Source organism: Lissotriton helveticus, chromosome 5_1 (assembly GCF_964261635.1).
Source record: "Lissotriton helveticus chromosome 5_1, aLisHel1.1, whole genome shotgun sequence".
Lineage (NCBI taxonomy): Eukaryota > Metazoa > Chordata > Amphibia > Caudata > Salamandridae > Lissotriton > Lissotriton helveticus.
In genome coordinates this window covers 827,534,958-827,549,555 of record NC_136065.1, presented here as the reverse complement: position 1 = coordinate 827,549,555, position 14,598 = coordinate 827,534,958, and the positions used below count along the sequence as shown (strand labels likewise).

General features: G+C 42.4%; 1 protein-coding gene across 1 annotated transcript in view; it reads right to left on the bottom strand.

The window, feature by feature from the left end:
* The window catches only part of OPN4 (opsin 4), a 1,087,721-nt gene that overhangs the window by 570,180 nt on the left and 502,943 nt on the right, over window positions 1-14,598 (bottom strand). Inside the window, exon 4 of the mRNA XM_078641099.1 lies at window positions 2,410-2,613. Within this exon, the coding sequence (XP_078497225.1) occupies window positions 2,410-2,613 (204 nt within the window). The remainder of the gene's footprint in view (window positions 1-2,409; window positions 2,614-14,598) is intronic.

Sequence of the window (14,598 nt, the reverse complement as noted above, 5' to 3'; positions counted from 1 at the left end):
CAAGCATGAGTAAATGACAACTTTTTCACAGAAAACACTGAACTGTGTCCGTACACTTAATCTTAATTTATGTTTTGCCCCTTCCCAGGAGTGTGTTAACCAAGTGGTATGGGGCACCCGATGCAAATTTGGTAAACCTCTACTTCTTCTTGAATACACAAACATTTATAAATACATTTCCACATCTTTTAGCCCATCTAAGTGGGTTTGGGTGTAAATGCCGAAGAAAGTTTGTGAAAATGCAGTGACTTCAACTCAAAGTACTGAATGAGGAAGGAAAGATATTTCAGGGAAATCAGTTTGTGGAAAGGGAAAAAATATGTAAATTTTAAAAAGCTATATTCTTTACATTTCCTGATCCTGTGTAATGTAGACAAATTGTGGAATATGCCCACGTTGAATAGGGAGAACTGACAGATTACTTTATGAATTTCATATGCTTATATTGATATACTAAAAGTATTGAAAATTTGCTTTAGTGTGTAAACTACAACTTTGAGCAATCATTCGTTACGGATCTTGTCTTTTTTATCTGACTAACACCAATATTATTAGATTTTTATTTAGCCAGAAAAGATTCTCTTTGTAGAGATCCGCGAAAGAAAATTGCACAGTATTGAGATCTACAGGATCTTAATCTCATGTCAACATTGTGCAGTAATACATAATCTCTCTCTGCCTCTATCCCCGTTCTATTGCGCAATAATCAGGCCCACTGATTCATGGGAAGGGTATACATAGAGGGCCACCAACAGATCGTAAAAAAATGCTTGGAAAATAATCTCTTTTTGAAAAGTAGTACGTGATGTAATGAAAATGGAGTAGGAAATTAACAAAACAGATAGTAGGTATTAATTTATGGAATAACAAAAGTCATTAAAAATAGACAAACGTGAACACTTTCATCCAAACCAGTGAAAGTAACAGGAAAATTAGGAGCTGAAAACAGAAAAACAGAGTAAATACGAAAAGTGTATACTTGAAAAATATAAGCCACATCACAAAAAGCGGTGGACATGTTTCAGGGCATGATGAGTGGAAGCAAGGCAGAACATTAACGAGCGTGGAAAAAGTATACAACTGGGATAAAACATAAAACTGTAAAACAATAAAAGTTAAAAATCAGTCAAATCTGATGAAGATGGGTATGTTGTCTACTTTAAAGTGACTGAATATCACACTTAATCATCTTGTTGCATGTTTTATTGTATTAGTATAATCTTTCTTGTGAGTGTTTTAATCTGATTTCTGAGCAGATGGTGGCTGTGTGATTACATGTAAGTTTCACGGGGTCTGGAGCACCACACATTTTTGTTGATTAGTTTTTCAAGGCGAATTAGAAGTTGGCAGTTTCCTCCAGAGAGATTACTTCAGATTACAACCTCCTATATACAGAGCTGTATACGGGGTATTTATATGATGCACACTACTAATGAAATTGACTTCTGGCACTTACAGACCTTGCACGTTTTCCTGGCGCGTTATGAGTATCTCATCTAGACCAGATATTTCTGGGCATACTAGCGTTGGTAGCCTTTATATTGTATAGGTATCAAAAGTACAAAAACATCTCAAAATGCCAAGGAAGAAACCCCATAACTCGATAAACTACTCACACACAGATAAGGGAATTTTTGAGCTCTGTAGGTTTCCCACAACTCAAACGTGCCTATTTTTCAATGTTAGAAAGATATAGGGGCAGATTTACAAGCCCCTTGCGCCACGTTTACGCCGCCTTGCGTCACGCAACAGCGGCGTAAACGTGGCGCATCCCTGCGAGGCATTTACAACGTGACGCATCTAGGGAGATGCGTCACGTTATAAAGCCCAGCGCCACAATGGGGGCGTTCCCACACAGGGTGGGCGTTCCAGCGCCTGTGTGCCTCGCAAAAGTGCCTGCGTGAAATCTACAAGATTTCACGCAGGCACTTCTGCGACGCTGCTACGTCAATTCCTTACGCCTGCTTGAAGCAGGTGTAAGAACTGACGCAGCATGTTAAGTATTGGGCGGCCCTGAACATTGCTGGAGTTGCGTCGTGCTTGCGACGCAACTCCAGCAATGCGCAGCCCGTACACCACATGATGCGTCACGCATCTGCCCTTCCTTGCACCATGGTGCACCACATTGTAAATGCGGCGCATCTGTGGTGGCACAAGGAGGGAATTGCATGACGCATCGGTTCTGGCGCATCCCTGCTGATTTGCAGAGATGCGCCAGAAGACGTAAATATGCCCCTAAAGGTTTATTCGGCAATTATGACATTTCAACCTGTAACCCCATTATGCTTACGGCCATTATATTGCCGGCCTTCTTTTTGACTGAGGAATGACTAGATGGGACCCCCAGTTTTGTTTTGGCCCGTTCCCACAAACGTTTTTTTTCTTTGTTTTGCAGCGCACAAGACTTACTCCAGCCAAAGAAAGGAGGCAGGCTCCAGGACAAGGAGTAGAGCCAAACGCCAGCGAGGATCAGCACCGCTCTCTTCCTGGACAACACCCCGATGGAGGCTAGAGGGCGCGTGATGACGAAGTACCGGTCCACGGCGATGACCATCAGCGTAATCATGGACGTGATCCCGAAGAGAGCCCCGCAGAAGGCATACAGCTCGCAGCCTTTAGAAAGAGAGCAAACATTTGACAACTTAACACTGGAAGTGACGCTATTTAAGATTTATCAGTTACAACAATACACACATTTTTTGCAGTTCGGAAAAGCAAGTTTAAGCCAAAAACTGAAGATAGTTGCTAGATAAAGTTAGCAGGTGTCAAAAGGTTTGTACACAGGAGATACGTTGTATCAATTGATACTGTCTGAAAGTGTAATATAGTGAGTTGATTAGCTGTGTCTTAAATAGAATATCATAAAGTGGAATACGTTCTAGACAAGTTGTGTTGGGTTTGTGTGTGTATGTGTGTGTTCAGACTCTGTTATGTCTTTTCATTCCTGTTTTGTTCACTTTGGTAAGCAGGGGTTGTTATCATAACTTCTCAATAAAGCTTAAACTCCCAAACTTAAAGTAAATTATATTACGTTTTGTAAAAGGTGGATCAATAAAACATTTTTAAATAGAATTTAAGGTTTTTGTTTCACAAAATGACTGCAACGACCTAGAGACAATATATTGTAATTGTATTGTAATTTCATTTATGTAGCACTTTCTACTCCTGACGAGGTGTCGAAGCGCTGTGTGAAGCCAATAGTACTAAGGTCTAAATCATTAGTGGAGTGTTAATGTCTGATAAGAGCTGCAATGCGTTTTTACCACACATATAATCATTCTCAGTATGCGGTCAGTCCCGAAGCCTGTGCAGTTTTCCCTGGTCAAGCCTGCCGATAATACATGCAGTATTCAGTATAGGAAGGACTTCATTTTGCATACTGTGCCCCATTTTCCCAGTAAAAATTCGGAATAGAATTATTTACTACAATTCGGAATAGAATTATTTACTTCAGAAGGTAGATACCTCACCCTGCTATGTCGGTATTTACCAGGTGCGGTAAATTGACAATCTCACTTACATGATTTGTTCCCTGATATGGGTATCCAAATGGCTATCTTACAGGGTACAGAAGTTGAAATTTGAGAATACAATTTTGGCAGGTCGAAGACTGGTGGCAGATCAAATTTTAAACGTAAATCAATGTAGCATACCAACAGCATTACAGTAGAAATGTTGTGTAAGGTAGGAGCTCCAAAGATGTGGCAATGGAATGCTTTAATAATGTTTGCCAAAAAAGCTGATAGAATACTTGTTAAATATTCAAGTTACAATGGTTCACAAAGAACTCATTTTAGAAGAGAACCTCATTTAAAACATTCATAGTAACATACTTACTAATACAATAAATGTTGGAAAGAAGCCAGCATGTAAACCGTATAGTAGACGGGTACTTAATCAAGAAGGTGTATGAGTACCTTTCAGAAGGAAAATTCAGTGCAGGGTGCCCACAGTGTAATACAGCAAGAATGAATGCTAAAGTGTGTACATTCCAAAGTGTTACAAATTAGGTTTCTGGTTGGGAGAAATATGTACCCTTTCCAAGCAGGTACCACTGTCCCAGTCAGAGTAAGTCACAACACACCCTAAATTATGCTGGTAGCTTGGTACAGAGGAGTCAGGCTTAACTTAAGAGGCAATGTGTAAAGTATTTGTGCAACACTTAAAACAGTAACACAGAGAAAACACTGCAAAAAGACTCCACACCATGTTAGAGAAATAGATGATTTTATAAATAAAACAAGACCAAAAAACAAGAATCAAAAAAGTCAAAGTCGAGATCTGAATTTTAAAAGAATAAAGGTAAAAATGGCGATGACAAGCAATAAGTACTTTGATATGTTATCTAGTTGCGCTGGACCAGGGCAAAGTCAAAAGTTCAGGCCGACCGTGATGGAGCATGGGCTGGATACAGGGACCAACTTTGACCCGCTGAACCAAAGTAACTTGATCTTTGATGTGTCTTCTACGAAGATGCAAGGTTAAGCCGAAGCGATGCATTGGCGTCGAGCCACGCAGTGGAAAAGATGCATTGATTTTCTCCACACAACTTCGGTAATATGTCGGTTCGGAGTCTGAGACACTGACTCCAAATGCGATGCGTGGCTGCTGCCCCCGCAATACATGATGCGTTGATTCCGAAGGCAATGTGCAGGTTCCGGAGGCGATGCTCCAGACCCACTTCATGCAATGACGATGATGTACTGGTTCGGACTCACTTAAAAGTGAAGATATGCCGGTTCCTAAGAAGATGCATGAGTTCTGGTTGAAGCAGCCCTTTCTACCTCCTTCCAAGGGCCCAGTACTGGGTTGGCAACACTTGGCAGAGCAAGACATGCAGCAAGCAAAGGCCATGTCCTGTAGCAGGATGGGGTGAAGTCTTTGATGTCCCTGAGACTTAGAACAGGAGGCAAGCTAGCAAGCACTTGGTGTCACTCTGGGTTCAAGTGATGCAGGTCCAGTCCTTCTCACCCATTCAGAAGAACATAGGCAGCAGGGCAGTTCAGCAAGTCAAGAGTCCAGCTAAGCAGCAGTCCAGCAGAGTGGCAGTCTTTTCTGCAGCACGTCAGTTCTTCTTCCTGGCAGAGTGGTCGCAGGTCCAGAAGTGTACTGAAGTCATGGTATCAGAGGTCCAGTACTTTTACCCAGTTGTTCCTGTGAAGTGGGAGAGGCTTCAAAGAAAGCTTTGACGTGCACAGATTTTCCTCCCTTCTTGCCTGGCTCCAGGCTCACTCCTTGGGGGTATGCAGCCCTTTGTGTGTGAAGAGGACACAGTCTATTCAAGTGTAAGTATGAGGTTGTGCCCAGGTCCTTCCTCTCATCATCCAGGATGGCCTATCAAGACACACCTAAGCTTCATTTGTGTGTGGCTATTTAGAGGTAATTCACAAAGCCCCGCTGTCACCCAGCCCAGATTGAATAGATACAGGCAGTAGGCACAAATGGCTAAAGTAAGTAAATGAAAACTTTCTAAAAGTGGAATTTGCTAAACTGTAACTCAAAATATAACTTCACCATAAGTTGTGATTTTAAATTGTGAGTCCAGTGACACCCAAATGTGAACAGTCCATCTCCTCACAATTGGAAATTACACTTAAAAGATGTAATAAGGCAATCTGAATGTTATCCTATGAGAAAGATAGGCCTTACAGTAGTTAGAAATGAAATTGGGAGTTTTCACTACCAAGACATGGAAAACTTAAAAGTACATGTCCTGCCTTTGTAATACATTGCACCCTGCCCTGTTGGTCGTACAGGACCTACCTTAGGGGTGACTTATATGCATGAAAAGGGAAGCTTTAGGCCTGGAATGAGTTTTATCTTGCTAGGTAGAAGTGGCAGTGTAAAACTGCACAATCAGGTTCTGCAATGGCAGGCCTGAGCCATGATTAGAGGGCCACTTAAGTGGATGGCACAATGAGTGCTGCCTGCCCACTTGTAGCATTTAATTTACAGCTCCTGGCCACATTTAGTTAATTTTACTACGGAATTATAAGTAAAATAAATATGTCAATTGTGGTTTAGCCAATATTATCATGTTTAGGGGATAGAGCACAAGCACTTTAGCACTGGATAACAGTAGTAAAGTGCACAGAGTCCTAAAGCCAGCCAAAACGAGGCCAGAAAATGGAGGGAGGCAGGCAAAACTTTAGAGGAAGATCACCCCAAGGCTGCCAGTTATAACATGTGTCCCCCACAACTGAAAGTGGGAAGAGCTACCCAACCCCTTGGGAGCTCTCTTCACTGAGGCGGAAGGATCTGAAGAGACCATCAGCATTGGCATGGTCTGACCCCAGGCGACGCTCCACTGTAAAGTCTACTCCCTGTAGGGAGATGGGCCACCTGAACAGTATATGATTTTCACCCCTCATCTGCATGAGCTATCTGAGGGGCCAGTGGTCTGTCTGAACCAGGAAGTGAGTCCCAAACAGGTATGGTCTTAACTTCTTCAGTGCTCAGACTACAACAAAAGCTTCTCTTTCAATTGCACTCCATCTCTATTCCTGTGGAAGTAACCTTCTACTAATGAAGGGTACTGGTTTGTATGGGCACTCCTCATTCAGCTGTGCTAAGACTGCCCCTATGCCATGCTCTGAAGAGTCAGTATGCACAAAGAATTATTTGGAGAACTCAGGGGCCCTGAGCACTGTTGCTTTGCACATAGCTTCCAAGAGAGAGTCAAAAGCTATCTGATAAGTCTCTGTACAGATCACCAATCTGGGCTGCTTCTTAGAAGTTAGTTCAGTTAAGGGGGCAACATTGGTATGGTGCTATAGCTCTTCTGTAATATCCAGTAAGGCCTAGGAAGGCTCTAACTTCTGTTTGAGTTTTAGGTGGTTGCCAGCCCATCGTGTTTTCAATTTTGGCGTGAAGAGATTCACATTGCTTTCATTTCCTAGGTGTACAAAATACACCACAGAGCCCTGCCTAGTCTAGTACTTACTGGCCTTGATGTTCAGGCCTGCCTGTTGCAGGGTCTGAAGCACCTCGTGGAGGTCATGCAGGTGTTCCTTCCAGCTGTAGACAACAATGTTGTAGAAGTAGGTGGCACAGAGAGCCTCCTGACCAGCCAGGATCCTGTCAACCAACTGTTGGAAAGTAGGAAGGGCATTTTTCAAGCCAAAGGACAGCACCCCGAATTGGTAGTGTCCCTCTGGGGTTGAAAATGCTGACCAATCTTTGGCCACCTCAGTCAGAGCGATCTGCCATTACCCTGATGTAAAATCAAAAGTACTGAGGAAGTTGGCAGCGGCTAGCCTGTCAATGTGCTCATCAGCTCTGGGGATGGGGTGTGCGTCATACTGGTGACGGAATTGAGTCCTCTGTAGTCCACACAGAACTAGAGTTCTGGTGTGACACCTGGTGTGACTTTGGTACCAACCCCAAGGGGCTGGACTAGGGACTATTGGAGGATTAATTACCCCTAAGGCTTACATCTTGAAGACTTCCTCCTTGATGCTGGCTCTCACCCTGTCCAACAACCTGTAAATTATGTTATTTATAGAAGGACTGTCCTAGGAACTGATAATAGTCCCCTTGCTGTTCTGGCGTCAGAGTGAAAGAGAGGTTGACACTATCTACTGATTCATTGTGTTCCAGTGCAGACAGGTGGTCAGGAAGAGGGTCACTCTGAGCATGCTCTCTTCAGAGCTCTCAAAGTGAGGGTTGAGTTTGTTGATATGGAGCAGCCTTAGGAGGTTTCCTGTTGTCTGGCGGTTATTCAAGTAGGTGCCCCCATCGCTTCTTTACTTCGTATGGGCCAGTTCAGTTGTCATGGAGATTCCTGGGCTCTACTGGTTCCATGACCGATATTTTCTGGCCAGGCTGAAACTCTACCAGTGTGGCCTTCAGGTTCTACCAGAGTTTCATGACTTCTTGGCTGGCCTCTAGATTACTTTTTGCCTTTTCCCAGAAGCGTTGCATCTGGTTGTTGAGGGCCAGCATGTAGCTGACCACATCCTGGGGGGGTTACTGGGAGCTTTCTCCCACCCCTCTCTGAAAAGGCTCACAGAGCCCCTAGTGTCCAAAGAGAAGTTTGACAGGGCTGAACCCTACTCCTTTCTGTGGCACCTCCTTGTAGGTGAGGAGAAGGCATGGCAAGAGGACATCCCACTTACGCCTCATGGACTCAGGTAGTCTCATAATCATGCCCTTCAAAGTCTTGTTGATCTCTCCAGACGACCATTGGTTTGGGTGTGAAAGGGTGCGAAAGGGTGCGTTGAACTAGTAAGTTACACAACACTCATCCCACATGGACTTCATGTATGCCGACATGAAGTTAGTGCCTCTGTCAGACACTACCTCCGGGAACCCAACACAAGTAAAGATTCCCATCAGAGCTCTCGCCACCACAGATGCAGCATCTGACCTCAGAGGGCTGTCCTCTGGGTAGAGGATGGCATGGTCGACCCGAATCAGGATAATCCTATTGGCTATGGCTGTCTTGGGGTCCAATGGTCCAATGATGTCGATCCCACCCTTTCAAAGGGGGTGCCAATGACTGGTAATGGGATCAGGGGAGCTTTGTGCTTTTTACCTGATTTCCCACCAGCCTGGCAGGTGGGACAGGACCTGCAGGATGCATCTGAGGCTGTCTTCATTTGGGGCCAGTAGAAGTGGGAGACACACCTGGCAAAGGTCTTGTCTTGCCCCAAATGTCCTGACAGGAGTATATTACAAGCCAAACCCAGTAGGAACGACAGACAGCACCGGAGGACCATCAGCACATGGGCTGCCCCAGCACTAGGAACCTTAGGGGTTCCTATAAAGGAGATTGTTCTTCCAAGAGATTAGGTGATCCCAGAGGCTTCACCTGTTGCATGGGCTGAGACCTGGCACCTCAAGCCCTCATAAGTGGGACACTCTTTCTGCGTTTGGCAGAATTCCTCCCGGGTGGGTTCAACCTGCCAGCTGGCAAGCTCAGGTAGGTCACCTAGTGTGGTAATGCCCTCCCCAGTTGGCTTGAGGGCCTCCTTCTTAGGGACCCCATCAACCTCCACTGCGCAAAGTTCAGGGACCGTTTTTCCGCACCCCTTCCCCTCTCCTTGGCAGCTGTCTGGGCCATTGTTCTAGGCTCTAGACATCATTGAATCCCTTTTGGGGTAGCCATGGCTTATGTGGTCATACAGACCCCCTCGGGCAATCCCATCATCTCAAAGTGAGACCTTAGCGCTACTGACCTCCAGGTAGGCCGCTCCACGTCATTGTCTAGCAAACAATCAACAGTCATGGCAGGGCTCACAGCAACTGTCAGAGAACTTGAGACCCACCTCTCCCCACTCAAAGAGAACCAGAGCCACTGGTAGATAAGTCTCATGATTGTTGGTGACTATGACTTGGTGGGTCACCTCTGTCTGTCCTCCAAAACTAATTGGGACTACCTCCTCCTCGAGCCCTACACTTGCCAACCCCAGGTGTATGCCCACCGGTGGGACATTGAGAGTCTTCCTTGTTGTGCTCATATTTTTAGCACTCTGTACATTGGGATACAGACCTCCCTGTCTTATGATCAAAGAACCCCTTCTTTTTAGTATCAAACTGGTACTGGTTACCACTACTCTCTTGGGAATTATTTTGGAGACCTTTTGAGATCTCCTTACTTTCAAGTTTTTCTCCACCCTCTTTCTTCTGCTGGGAACCCTGACCAGCCTTTGTGGATGTAATACCGTTTTGGACACTCTGATGCTAGCCCAGAGGTCTACCATTTCAGCCAGTCAGCTTACTCTCCACTAGGTGCTGGCGCATCTCTGCAAAACAGATACTGAGCATGTGCTCTCTCATGATCAAATGGTACAACCTATTAAAACTTTGCTGCCCCTCACCCAGCCATTCAGTGCCTTCCTGTAGTAATCAACAAAATCGACAGAGAATTGGTTGGGGTGCTTCTGGCTATCCCAGAATGTCTGGGGAAACTTTTTTGGGAGTCAGCCCAAATCTGGCAATCAAAATGGTTTTTATGGGGATATACTTTGTTATGGCCCCCAACCTCTAATATTAGAAGTGTGACTCTTCCAAGTGTTGGCATGTGTTTACACAGACCCCTTCCCACAGTTCTCCTCGGGAACCCTGTGAACCTTCAGTGGAAACCACTTATTAAAGTCACCCCCACTACGTAACTGGCATTCAATTACTTGGATATATGAACCCTCTTGTTTCCATTAGGTACTGCATGTATGCTGCTACCATCACTGCTTACTCATACTGCATTGCCTTGAGGTATTTTAGATTCAGTTCCTGAGCCAGAAGAAGTGTCTTCTCTTCTGAGGCTCTGTCAGCCTTTTTATCCTCAGCCTTCATCTCTAACTTAGCCAATTGTAGCATAGATTCTCTCTCCTCCCTCCTCTCCCTCAGCTCCTCTGAAGATAGGCCATGGGAGGAGACACTGCTTCCTGCTCTCACACGAAGCTCAAATTAATGGGTGTCCCCCTCAACTGCTGCAAGTGGTTACTCAGAAGAGCTAGTCTCAGGCTCCCCCATTCCATTACTCTCTTTGGAGCAAGCTTCTTCCCAGGCCCTCAGCACCTTTCGAATTTCCACCTTCTTCGTGGCACTCTTTGTAGGAATTCTCATCTCATTGCAAAAGTCTTTAAGCAGGGTCACTGTGCATGTTTCCAGATTGGCCAGCTAAAATTCTATGGCTCCAGTTGTAAAACCTGCAGCCAGAGACATGATGTAAAGGAAAAATGAAAAATGCAAAATAGAGAAAAATCCGAAATGGTATTGGATGTCGATGGCAAGTGTGTGCACCTAGTTACTGTATGGCACTGCACAAACACAAGTACTACCTCACCATTGCCTACAATGTTGGAAATTGGGTGTCTGGTTGGCAGAGGTAAGCACCCTGTCCAAGCAGGAACCACAATCCTAATCAGGGTAAGTCACAACAACCTTAAATTATCTTGTGCTTACCCTTTTGTATCTTGGCTCAGAGAAGTCAGGCTTCATTTAAAAGACAATTTGTAAAATATTTGTGCAACACTTCAAACAGTAACACGATGAAAACACCATAAAAAGACTCCACGCCAGGTTAGAAAAATACATTATGATTTTATAAATAAAACAAGACCAAAACAACTTGCAGCAAACAGAGCCCAGGTCCTGGTGCACAATGGGTTGAAGTCTTTGATGTCCCTGAGACTTAGAACAGGAGGCAAGCTAGCAAGCACTTGGAGTCACTCTGGGTTTGAGTGATGCAGGTTCAGTCTTTCTCACCCGTACAGGAGAACAGCAGGAAGCAGGACAGCTCAGCAAGGCAAGAGTCCTGCACAGCAGCAGTTCAGCAGAGTGGCAAACCTTTCAGTAGCACAACAGTTCTTTTTTTCCTGGCAGAGTGATCACAAGTCCAAACGTGTACTGAAGTCATAGTGTCAGGGGTCCAGTACTTATACCCAGTTGTGCCTTTGAAGTGGGGGTTGGTGTGGTCAAAGAAGGCTTTAAAGTGCACAGATGTCCTCCCTTCCTGCCCTGGCTCCAGACTCACTCCTGGGGGCATGCAGCCCTTTATGTGTGGACGACAGGACACAGCCCATTCGGTGTAAGTGTGAGGCTGTGCCCAGCTCCTCCCTCACATCACCCAGGATGGCTCATCAAAGCACACCTAAGCTTCTTTTGTGTGTGGCTGTCTAGAGGGAATACACAAAGCCCAGCTGTCACCCAGCCCATCCTGAACAGTGACAGACAGAAGGCACCAAAAGGCTAAAGTAAGCAAATGCCAACTTTCTAGTAGAATTTGGTAAACAGTAACTTAAAATCTAGCACCACCAAAAGTTGCGATTTTAAATTGTGAGTCCAGTGACACCAAATTTGAAAAGTTACCTCTTCACAATTGGGAATTTCACTTAAAAATGTAATAAGGTAATCCCAATGCTATCCTATGGGTGAGATAAGCCTTGCTGCAGCGAAAAATGAAATTCTGAGTTTTTCTCAACCAAGACATGTAAAACCTAAACGTACATGTCCTGCTTTTTAAATACATTTCACCCTGCACTGGGGTAATACGGGGCCTACCTTTAGGGTGGCTTATTTGTATAAAAACGGAAGGTTTAGGCCTGGCAAGACATTTACCTTGTAAGGTAGAAGTTGTATTGTAAAACTGCACATACAGACTCTCCAATGGGAGGCCTGGGCCATGGTTAGAGAGCTACTAAACCCAATGAGTGCTGTAGGCCCACTAGTAGCATTTAATATACAGGCCCTGGGCACACGTAGTGCACTTTCCTAGGGACTTATAAGTCAAATATGACAATTGGGCACTTTAGCACTGGAGGTTAGTGGTAAAGTGCACAGAGTCCTAAAGCTAGCAAAAGGTTGGTCAGAAAATGGAGGGAGGCAGACAAAAAGTTGGGGAAAGACCGCCCTAAGGCTGTCAGGTCTAACTCAAAGCAAACCACTTTGTAAAGCAAGTCTGAGTTCACCATTCTGGATATACTGTAGAGTTTATTAAATTTTCAGACAAAATCTAATCTATTTCCTAAGATGTTGACTTTCAACCTTATTTTTTATTTGTAGTCATCACAAGGGCATAATCAATGTGTGTGATACACACTTTTTATTACATACATGTTTACTATATCTGTTTCCTGGCTAGCGATTTCCCTCATTTATTGCATTAGTAATTATATCACTAAAGAATCTCATTTGTAATGAACTAGAATGAGTCTATGGTGAACCATTGTTACTTGTATATGCATTGATACAAGTTCCTACTTGGCATATTGGATTACCCTTCTTCATATTACTCCACATTATATGTAACAGTCAGCAATCATGGGTCGTTAGTCATGGTTTAGGTCCCGGTCCATTTAAAGAAGATTCATTTTTTTTACCAATAGGTTTGGCCTCATAACTTGGTCCCATTTCAAGAATGTATGCAAAATTTAGTCAACTCAAGGTTAGTATTGAACAGATGCATATAGATTGATCAAAGGACAAAGCGATTGGGGTAAGGGGCACAAAAGATACGTACCCCATTCAAAGTCTCAGAGGATTTTATCCTCACTGACACTTCAAGAAATTACCTCAAACCTTTTATTCAGATAGATCTTATGCACGGTTCAGGTTTTGCTAGAGAGGGCTTTCTTTCTCTGACTAAGCTTTTCATGTTGAAAAGAAAAATATATATATATGCAGCTGTTAGACATGCACATGCATTTACATTTCTTTTAGTTGTTACCAGTGATTTTGATTGAGTAATGGAGTTGTCATATTGACGGATCACTGAAAAAATATCGGAGGTCAAAAAATCGACTTACAAAAATATTGGAGCAAGAATATCGAAGTCAAGAATATCAGCATCCTATCTACAACATGGTAAGTACAAAAATATCGAGAAAAAAAATATTGATGTCAAAAATATCGTTATAAAAAATATGATATTTTTAGTTAAAATAAATATGTAAAATAAACTAAATAATACTTATAAATATAATAAACATAGTGAAAAATATTTCATAATGTTTAAAATTAATAAGTAATATATATAATTTAATAAAACGTTAATTAAACACATACATATAATATATAATATATATATATATATAATTACTTAATAATCCGTTTTAATAATTATTTTAATAACTTATAAATTATTAAAATTAGTATAAATTACAAATACATCTATATACATAAAACAATAACATAAATACAAATTAAATAATTATGTAAAACAAATTTTAAAAAATACATTTACTTTTCATATTTCTAACACTAATTATATACTACATTAGCTAAAATAATACAAAAAATTTGAAATAGCGGAAGTAGGGAAAGTGTTGGTTAGCGTAGGGGTAAAAACTACTATTCCCACTCCAGAGAGTGCAACTGTAGGGAAAGTGTTGGATCGCGTAGGGGTAAAACTTACTATTCCAACTACAGAGAGTGCAACCGTAGGAAAAGTGCTGGATAGCGTAGGGGTAAAAAGTACGATTCCAACTCCAGAGAGTGCAACAGTGGGGAAAGTGTTGGATAGCGTAGGGGTAAACATTACTATTCCACTCCAGAGAGTGAAACAGGGAAAGTGTTGGCTAGCGTAGGGGTAAAAATTACTATTCCAACTCCAGAGAGTGCACCAGTAGGGAAAGTGTTGGATAGAGTAGGGGTAAAAATTACTATTCCCACTCCATAGAGTGCAACAGTGGTAAAAATGTTGTATAGTGTAGGGGTCAAAATTACTATTCCCACTCCAGAGAGTGCAAAAGTAGGGAAAGTGTTGGATAGCGTAGGGGTAACAATTACTATTTCAACTCCAGAGAGTGCATCAGTAGGGAAAGTGTTGGATAACGTAGATGTTAAAAATAACATACGTTTAAATAAAATATATATTTTTAAATAATGAATTAATTAATTATTAAATAACTCTAAACTATTTACAAGTACCAATAAATAATTAATAAAAACATAGTTACCAATGAATAATTAATTAACAAGCAATTAATAATAAATACCAATGAATAATATTAAACATTAACTACCAATTAATAAATATTGAACAATAAAATATGTTTTAACAACAAAAACATATTACTTATTAAAAACTAATGACCAATTAACAAATATTGAACAATTAAATATTTCGTATACCAAAAAATATTAATTATTACC